Raw genomic sequence first — 10,403 nt, forward strand, 5'->3', positions numbered from 1 at the left:
TGAGGAATTCATGTTCCATTCCCATATGAAGGTTGCAGCTCCCCAGAGGAGTGCATGTGTGCCTCCACAAACAATTTTTGGAGCATCCATGGATGCGCAGCATTTAACAAAAAAGAAAACTAAAGCTCAATGTTTCTTCTGTCTTCTTTCCTCTTTTCATCCCTCATTTTTTCCTAGTGTGTTCCCCAACGGTTCACTTGGTGTGTGCTGTACTGCTCACAGATGCCCCACTGCATCCAGTTTCCCAGTGTTAAGGAGTAGTGTGGACACGTTTTCTCTGAGTTGCGGTCCCTGTAAGGAAGGTGTGCCTGCGCACCAGTAAACACATACACCCATTTAGACTCGCAATATGGATGGAAATCATGGAAATGTGGCTGCAGCCACTGGTGCTGCCCAAAAAGGAATACAATTGCCCTGCCAACAGGGATCACCTTCCCCAATGCCTGAGCTTGATGTCTCTGAGGCGACCTCTAGTCTGGGACCAAGATGGAACTTATGGATTGATCACCTGGAGATGTATTTTAGGGCCACAGGGGAAACCAATGATGAGGCCAAATGTCAGACCTCATCAATGTAGCTGGTCCCACGGCCCATCAGATTTTCAAAACGCTGCTGCCTTTTGCCAACTCCTTTGCAGCCACGAAAACTGCACTAAGAGAACACATTATGCCCCTCGCCAATATGGATTACGAAAGATTCATCATGTGAAACGCCAAACAAAATGACAATGACTCTCTAGATACATTCCATGGCCAACAGTGACACCCCTTATCCATGTGTGTGTGAGACAATGAAGAGGGGATGATAAGTACCAATTAATGCAACGCTGTGCAACAGAAAAACTGCAAAGTCAAGCGTTCAGAGAACCTGGCCTGACGTTGGCACGGATTCTCGCACTGGGAGCATCATATGAGCTGGCAAACACACATGCCTTCAGGATGAATGTGCCCATATGCACACTGAAAATCGATGACTTTCCATGGGGCACAACCAGGGGCTGAGAGGGGCCCGGAGGAACATGACACCGGCAAGAGAGAAAAGAGCAAATTCACAAGCGTCATACCCACAGTGGGATACGATCTCCCACACCCATCAAAGTGTCATGCAAAAGTCCAGGCATGTGGCAGATGTGGTGACCCTGACCACTACGCACAGGTGTGTCACGCACCCTATGCAGTCGTGATATAGAGAGGGAGTGTCAGGGTGGTGTCCTTTAGACAACGACGTTCCCAGAGTGTAGCCCTCATGGATCAGTAAGAAGATGTGACTGGCAGGATGCAGAAGAGGAGGATGAAGAGAATATTTTCTTTATATCCAATGTGAGTGAGATAAAGGAAAAGGCAAGATGACAGCCCACATGTGCAGTACGAGTCAATGGTTTTGAGATTCCTGTATTGGTGGATAACGGCACTTCCATGAATGTTATGGCGAAAAGACACTATGAAGCGATGGCCTATCCTCCAGTTTTGAAACTACCAAGGGCACGCATATTCACCTTTGGAGGAGACCGACCTATCCCACTGATAGGTATCCCTGATGGGTATATTTGTTGGAGCATGGATCCAATTCAATCAAGGACAGATTCTTCATCACAAACGAAGCTGTGCAGCAGCAGAGGCACTGAAGCTAGTGAGGTTTGCATACAGTGGTAATATCAAGGATGTCCAAACGGTGCTGGAAAGATTTGCTGATGTGGTTGTGGGCATTGGAGACCTGGTAGGAGACCCCATCAAACTGCACATAGATGACACCATTGGCCCGGTCACCTTGAAACACAAGCAGATCCCTTTACATTTGCAGGAACTTGTTGACAAGGAGCTAGAGAACCTCACACAGCTCGACATCATTGAGAAAGTGGAAGGACTGACACCCAGGGTGTTACCCATAGTTGTGGCAAGAAAACCCAAATAACTTGATTTGGTGAGAATCAGTGTGGACATGAGGTTGCCGAATAAAGCTATAAGGAGGGAGAGACACCTGGCACCTAAGATTAATGAGATTATTGCAGAATAACAAGGAGACAGATTTTTCTCGAAACTTGACCTAAGAGTGGGATACTATCAGGTCATACTTCACCCTGAGTCCAGGTGCATAACTACATTTACGACTCACAAAGGTCTGTACCGTTACACGCGCCTCAGCTTCAAGGTTTTGTTGCCTGCTGAAGTCTTCCAAAACATGATGTGAGGCACCCGGGCTGACTTGGAGGGTGTCTTCAATATGAGTGATGACATACTGGTATTTGCAGGGTCGGAGGCTGAACACAAGGTGAGGCTGATCAAGACACATGAACAGATCCAGTTGTTAGGTCTCACTAAGCACAAGGAGAACTGTGAGTTTCTCCAGCCCAGCATCGGATTCTTTTGATTTGTCTTCAAAGAAGGGGGGTGTATCTCCTGACCCAGTAAAAGTAAAGGACATAAAAAAAGCCAGACCCCCAGATGCAGTGACGGAAGTACACAGCTTCCTGGGTATGGTGACATACTGCGTGCATTTTATCAGGAAACTGGCCAGACTGTCGGAGCCCTTGAGGAACCTGACCAAGAAAGACACCATATGACAGTGGGGCCCACTTAAAGAAGCCACATTCGACGATGTAAAGATGGCCCAATGACACCATAGCTTTTTTCAAATCATCTCTACCCTACGAAATCGTGATTGACACAAGCCGTTTGGTATTGGGGCGGTATTAACACAACTGTACACCCACGGTGAGGTGAGGCCGGTAGCATTTGCCAGCTGTACCCTCTGAGAAACAGAACAGAGATACTCACAGATTGAGCGTGAAGCATTGGCAGTGCTATGAGGATGCCGACACGTCCGCCTGTATGTGTTGGGAAGGCCTGTAACTGTAGTGACAGACCATAAGCCCTCATTGCCATCATGGTAGATTCCTCTTCCAAGCAACCATTAAAGATCAAGAGGTGGATGTTAGCCCTCCTCGAATATGGAGTGTCTCTGGTATACAGACCAGGCAATGACAACGCAGCAGATTACCTGTTGGGGCACCCACAGAGTGAACAACCACACAGTGAAAATACTGCAGAGGATGTGGAGGATCATGTACAGGTGATCATTGAGTCAACTACGCCGAACTCAATGCCCATTAAGGAACTTGGAAAGGCATTGGACGAGGACGAGTGTCTCCGCCTTCTACGAGGGGCGCTACAGAGGGGAGAATGGAAGATGATTTTGGAAAGCTTCAGGATGCCTGTGTCATCTTTCAACAGTTGTGCAAGGCGAGAGAAGAACTGGCATTTCCTGACTCAGGCCAACTTCTGAGATGGCCCAAGATGGTGGTCCCAGCAGGCAAAATCCAGCAAGTAATATCACTCGCTCACCAAGGATATCAGGGCAACGCCAAGACTCAGGCATGCCTGAGATTGAAGGCGTGATTTCCAAACCTGGAGAGGAGGGTGGAGAAGTTTGTGGCAAGTTTGTGGTAAATTGTGTAGGGTGTCAGGTGGCTGCCCCAGCCCAACGTGAGCCAGCAATTGAGTTCATGACCCGAAGTGTACAACCATAGGAAATGGTACACATGGATTTTGGCTTGGCTGGGAGAGACGCACACTTTTTGGTGGCTATAGATCAATAGACAAAATATCCCAAAGTGGAATTCCTGGAATCAGTCGTGCTTGTCATCATGGCGGCGGCACTGGAAAAGGTCTTTGTCACTCACGGGCTGCCGCAAGTGGTGTGCTCGGACAATAGGCCACCATTTCAAGGAAAGAGCTTCAGATATTTAATGCGAGAATAATGGATCACCACCGAGAGATATCCCCAGTGTGGCCCACGGCAAACGGCGAGGCGGAATGCTTCATGAGGACCCTTAACAAGGTATTCTGCATTGGCCATGGCCAAGGGACAGTGTCTCAAGAGACCCCTCTACCAATTCTTGAGGGAGTATCAAACGACTCTCCACTGCTCAACTGGAGTTGCACCTGAGGAAGCACTCTTTAAAAAATATCTCAGAGGGCTGTTGCCAGACACCGGGGACAGGGAACCTGCCAAGAACAGCGATGACAGTGTGGCTGGAGGGAGAAGAGCAAGTAATGAGAATGAGAACCTTTGAAGAGGACTCCGACCACATCAACTAGCTCATGGAGATGAGGTGCTAGTGAGAAACAGATACACACAAGGGGAGATGTTGCTCCAATATGAACCCAACACCATGGACGTTGTTAAAGCTAAGGGCGTTATTGTGACATCGTCTGATGGAAGCGCCACTGTCACAAGGAACGCCAGTTTCTTCAGGAAGATAGGCGAGAACAGTCAGCCAAGTTTCTCACCAGGAAGGGGGTGTGCGCAAGGTGGAGGGGGCAACCGCTCCCATGACTCCTTAGACCGAGGAGACGCAGGAGAGGAGAGACCAAGCTGGGGGGGGGGCCGCATTACCCTTAATGTGTGGTTCGCTGAAAACCTGTTTGACTGATTGACTATGTGCTGGACACATAAAGGAAAAAGACAGGACAGTGTTCAGTGTTACAGTTTGAATGGTTATAACTGTTACACATGTTGTTATGTTTTTGCAATATTAGCATTTGCTGTTATGAAAAAGGACGAGTGTTGTGCTTTTAGAAAGCATGTGACAGAGTGACGTCACTCTGCCGCATGAATAAACGGGGCATTCCCACGATGTGCAAGGCAGTGCCGGAGCGGAGCCCGGATGGATACCAACGTCTCTCGAGTCTTCTGTGGGGTCGGCATCCAACGTAGTGCTGGGCCTACCCGAGGGATGGGCCCATATGACACTCTTGAAATAGAAAGAAAGTGCTGCAGAAAATAAGCTTCCTTGCCCGAATCCTCTTAATTATTTATTCGGCTCAAAGGAAAATTAACTGCTTTAAAAAATAACGTAATGTACAAAAGCCCTCAGACCTAAGCTGTCATCTATTGAAGCAATAAATCAGTAAATATCATGCTAAATGGGTGTCCCCAAGAGGTATTGAAAAGGACAGACAGCATAATGTATATCAACTTCGCAATTCAAGCCGTTTTTAAAAAGAAAATGAATACCGAATGTTTCACAAATTAGCAACAAGGAAATGGTGTCCGCCTTCCAGACCCCCTGAGCTTCATGATGCTGCCATTTTGTCCCCCTGGGTTCTGACCTCTAGTCGCCCTTGTCCTTACATCAGTCCCCCATCGCCTACTCCCCCACTGCCATCATCACCCCTCTGACCCACCCCATGCATCAACTTACACAGCATACAACCTGCAGGCCTCCCTCTTCCCTGCCAATAATGGCCCTCATGGAAAAGTAGAAGGCACTAGGAGAAGTTCCCTTCTTCTTTTGTCTATTGCGACTATTTTTAACCATAGTTTTTTTTAAAACGTGTGCAACAGCCCAGGCTACATTTCATAACTTTAAAAAAAATCTATGAGCACCCGCGACAGTGTGCCAGGGTGCCACATCTGCAACTTTGTTGGTGGGTGGGATGACCAACTGGTAACATGAACCCCAGGGCATTACCAAACATTAGTATCCGGCACGCGCTGCGATCCGAGAATACAACGTGTGGATTGGCTCTTTTCCGAGCCATATCACACAGTATTCCAGTGTACGCCACTGCGTCCCCGGTACTCTGTTCCCGGCGAGGGGAGTGGCAGCCCCTCAGCCAATGAGGAGGCTCCAAATGGGGCAATCCCCGCTCCAACCCTCCTCATGGCTGGAGGCTTCCTTCGTCCCCCGCCGGGGACTCAGGTAAGGCTTTTTATTTTTTCCCTTTTCTCCCTCCTCCCACCTCCCTGCCCTCCCCACCCCACTTACCTTCTATCCCTTGGTCTCCAGTGGGGGACGATGGAAGCCTCCAGGCGTGTGGAGACTCGGAGCGGCCATCCCCGCTCCGAGCCTCCTCACGGCTGGAGGCTTCCATCATCCCCCGCCGGAGACCGCAGTACTTTTTTTTTTTTCTTCCCCTCCCTTCCGCCCTCCCAACCCCACTTACCTTCTTTTTTCTTCTTTTGTTATGAGCGAACGCGCTGGAAACACTTTTGTTCCCAGCGCGCCTGCTCCCAATGGCTGCCATGGAAAGGGAAAACGGACTACGTTTTCCCTTTCCCGGCGGCCATTTTATGCACTTTTTTTTTTTTCTGTTTCGAAATGCAGCAGATTTTCTAAAAATAAAAATACCACTAGTACCCCAGTCTAACGGGCCAGGTACTAATGGCAATAAGACCCTCGGCGGCGGGCCAATACCGCCCACGGTAATGCCCCCAGGGCTTCGTTGTAACTACGGCCCAAGGCCATTACCTGGGGCGGTATTGGCCCGCCGCCTCAGGTCTTATTGCCACATTAGTGTTCCCATCTCAGAGTTTGATGCTTAATGGATTGGTTCCATCTCATGGAATTCTGCTGGAGACTAATTCACTTACAGGCATTAAGAATGTCATTAGAGTCCATTGTGCCTATTGCCATTGGAGACAGAAAGTGGTGTTTACTTTTTTTATGATTATACGTCCCTATCTTAATTGATTAAACGGAATATATTAATGCATTGCTTTGTAAACCTTTACTGCCTTGAGAAGTCACTTGTGTGTAAAACATGTGTTGGCACATCTTTTCTTTGTTACAGTCGTGACAAACGTATTGTTTTTTTCCAGCGTTTATTTCTGACATTCACAGTTAACTAAGGTGTGATCATTGTTGCTTGTTCCCGCCATTGACTACCCAATTGACTTTTGTTTGACAAAAGAGAATCTTTTAAAATTACAGTGACTGGTATTGGGGAGCATGGACTCCTAAACCCAGAAGAACCTACACCAAGCTACCTTTTAATTTTGGTCACAGGGTGGGTTGGATGATTTCCTAAGGGCCTTCAGAGTGATCTTGTAACAGAAAAGGATGAACGCCTTGGCTATGCTCGAAGCCATGTTCTTTTGTAATAAATAATATGCAGGATTTCAAGATTATTCACTGCACAGCTCTGGGTCACAGTGTTGCGCAGTGTCCTTGTGTCCCACCTCTGTCCCATATGGTTCCTCCTTCCTTTTAATTGTGCCCATGTATTGTAATCCTTAATGATCAATGTGTATACTAAATACTTGATTCAGTGAAGAAGTGCAAAAAAGGCTCAAAGTCAATCACTGCCATTTTGAGGTCTACTTCATCTTCAATGTAGATGGTCCTGCAACGTTACCGTTCTTGCATTATACACAAGCCACCAAATATTTCCCCCGTTTCCAGTTTGTGATGAGTGGATTACGTGAAATGTATCCATGGTCTGCTATCAGCATGAGTTGGCTCCCGAGGCTCCCGTTCTCCTCCTTCTATAAAATCATGGACATGTGTATTCCGGCTGCAACACCCTGTCTGCAGGGAAAGCTTTGCTTGACCCCCACATGTGATCTGGTACATTTGCTACAGACCCCTTAAACACTTAGCTGGGGAAGGGAAAAAAGCTCTGAGGGATACGCCTGAAACAATCGCAAAGTGTAACTTCATGGAGCTTCTGGTTTCCTCTGGACCACAAAGAACCTCTTGTCCCCCTCAACGTGTTCTTCAGAAGTGGTGTTGTTGCCCAGCAAAGAAACATGAAAGGTCCTTCCCACCTCCCTCGATGCTGATGTGGTCAGCAGCTCTTCTGGCTCCCTCCTTGGCCTGGGGTCCAGTTTGAATTTGATTGATATTGGTCTACCCCATTCTCATAAAGAGATCACCCATTTTGATTCCTTCTGCCTAGCAGGAAGAAATGTATTACAAAATGTTGCTAGACCTTCTTTTGAGAAAGAACAAGTTCAAATCCCCTGTTTCGTGGGACTGTGCCCTCTCAGGAAAGTGTAAAATCAAGTTTTAGCTGTTTGTGCCATAGAAAAAGAGACTTTTGTGAAGTCAGCACCAAAACGCTAGGCAATTCTCCTCCAAACAAGAGTACCAACAACATCCACAGACACATGTTTCTGCCTCTTGGGCATCAACAATGAGATGTGGCTGAGCTTTCTTGTCTCTCGCTAAGCACAAAGATCAAGGGGTTCATACCTGAATTAGCCATACTGGCTTACGGTCGAACCCTAAGTGTCTCTAGAAAAAAGATATCCTGAGTACCCATTACTTTGATCCCCTTTACCCACTCCACACTGAATGATGAGACAAAGATTCACAGCCTTCACCCCATTCTGAAAAGCTGGGGGGGCAAAGTACATTATTCTAAGGAAGAGATAGCAGAACCATGCTCCATGCAAGTAGGCTGAACGTGGAGACAGACGCATGATACAAAACCGGTTTATGCCAAGTAATATTTTCTTCACATGTGTCCCATGCCTCAGGTCTCATCTAGGCATGCTGGGGGACCTACACAAGTGCATTCATGAGATCACGCATCCACGTGGGACTCTTGCACTCATTTCCTGATGCAATTTTACCAGTATCCCCAGAGTCAAATAGGGACTCAGGCTGCAGGCTCACCTTCAAATAAATGGGGCACGTGTTGTTTGATCTGCTCAGGGACAAACCCGACCACATTGCACAGTAAACAAAGTTAACAAGGGTCCAGCCACTAATGTGCATGTAGAGAAAAAGGTGCAGAGCTAGAGGACACACACCCAGGATAACAAAATCAGAAATCCACACAAAACACATGTAGGGGAGCAGAATATTCCCTTTGTCGCGGTGTGCAAGATGAATATAGAAATGCATTTGCCCAAACTGTCTGTTTTATGCAATAACATGAAATCAATTGCTTGGGACAGAAGACCACTGATAAGGATGATTATTTTGCATGTATAAGAAATGTGTGCAAATCGAACCAGGCAACACTAATATTCATAGAAAGCACTACTGTTTAGTTAGTCTGACCTTGATTGGAAAAACTGTTGAACAGTAATTTAGCTAAGTCAAAAACAATATCTATAATTACATGTTTCAAATATATTAATGAACTTGTTTTCCCTTTCAGTTTCGAAATTTGCAGGCAGAGAATTGGTTCACCTAGAGCCACCAAAGTCTCCTAAACAAACACCGTCAGATGTGCCTCCAGGTCAACCATCTACCAACAAAGAGGGCAATGTCCACATTAACAATGATCAAGTTGAAGTTAAGAAGTCAGATTACCAAGAGAAAGAAACAAGCACTTTTGCTATTAAGCCAACCCTCTCCGCCAACCTACCGACCCACAAGTCAGCACCTGCATGTCCGATGAAAAGTGAAAAGAAATCCTTAGGACGCAGCCCCCCAGTGTCGCAAGAGGACGCAAGATTTAAAGACCTTCTTAAAGCAGTGGATGACAACGTGGTGAACCCTACCTGGCGTTATCAAGACAGAGAAGGCCCAAGCCTTACGCTAGTCGAGCCCCCACAGCTTTCCCCTCTGCCTAGGCTTAGACAAGCTGCCCTCAGAGAAAGCATAGCAAAAAGGATTTCGTGGGTTGGGATGTCACAGCATCCTTCAAATGGTACACCAGCGGTTTTGGTGGCTGGTTCAAGGCCGCCGGTTTTCCCAATGTCCCACCAGCAAACACTAATGGTAAGAAGTTTAAGACAATCCAAGGAAAAGCCACGGATTCCTTTCAGCAACGGCATCAAGATGAAGCGCAACATGGTGCAGCTAAAGCACACCCACAAATCAATCGATCTGAACCTTCCACTGTTATCACCCCCATTTCAACCAAAGTCAGAGAAAAAGAATGAGATTTTAAGGTTGGAATTTGTATGAGACATCTGCCTCTTTTGCCCAAATTCAATTGACTTATTTGTACAGTACACAACAACAGCTACATACGTGGTGTGGACACTACCAAATCCCATGGTCATCAGATACAAAATTGAAATTATTGGAACCATATTTTATATAGACAACCGCCCTTAGTTGTGTAGATAGCTATGAAACACTAACACCCCAGGATAACAGCAAAGGGATTGTATAAAGTATCAATAAACATTTAAAACTCAATGCAGCACAAACGGGCCCCTAACAAAGACACATCTATTTATTTTATTTGAAAGGCACTTAATGAATAAATTACTTTTTTGTGTCTGCTACTTATTGGTGAAACTTGAAAAAATAGAACTATATTTTATATTTTTTGACTGGTATGTTTTCTATATTTTTAATGCTATGACAAATCTACGAATTCTACTTTATGGAATAAAGTGGGACAACAGTGACTTATGATGTTTAACATGTTTTCTACACAAGATGAGACTTTGTCGGGACCCATTGTTTATAAACCTTGTCTTTGATTGACATGGGCCTTTTTGTTTCAGCTAATGCTTGAGAAGCACTTGAACACCTGTCAGTTTAGGCTGGAGTTGATTGATAGAAATTCGCAACATACTATTACGTACCCTAAATGCTGGTGTTGTACTATGGGCATTTGCAATTTAAGTACACCAATTAAGGTTTGACAAGACTCTCTTGTTGACGGTCCATTTGGCAACTAATTTAATTATAGTGCTTGTTGTTCGCT

General features: G+C 46.1%; 1 protein-coding gene across 1 annotated transcript in view; it reads left to right on the forward strand.

The window, feature by feature from the left end:
* Positions 1-10,108, forward strand: part of LOC138452622 (hormonally up-regulated neu tumor-associated kinase homolog A-like) — a 387,623-nt gene extending 377,515 nt beyond the window's left edge. The window contains exon 10 of the mRNA XM_069605014.1: positions 8,895-10,108. Within this exon, the coding sequence (XP_069461115.1) occupies positions 8,895-9,649 (755 nt within the window). The 3' untranslated portion in view covers positions 9,650-10,108. The remainder of the gene's footprint in view (positions 1-8,894) is intronic.
* Positions 10,109-10,403: the final 295 nt, after the last annotated feature.

The sequence above is a fragment of the Ambystoma mexicanum genome, chromosome 4p (assembly GCF_040938575.1).
Source record: "Ambystoma mexicanum isolate Mex_15411 chromosome 4p, UKY_AmexF1_1, whole genome shotgun sequence".
NCBI lineage: Eukaryota > Metazoa > Chordata > Amphibia > Caudata > Ambystomatidae > Ambystoma > Ambystoma mexicanum.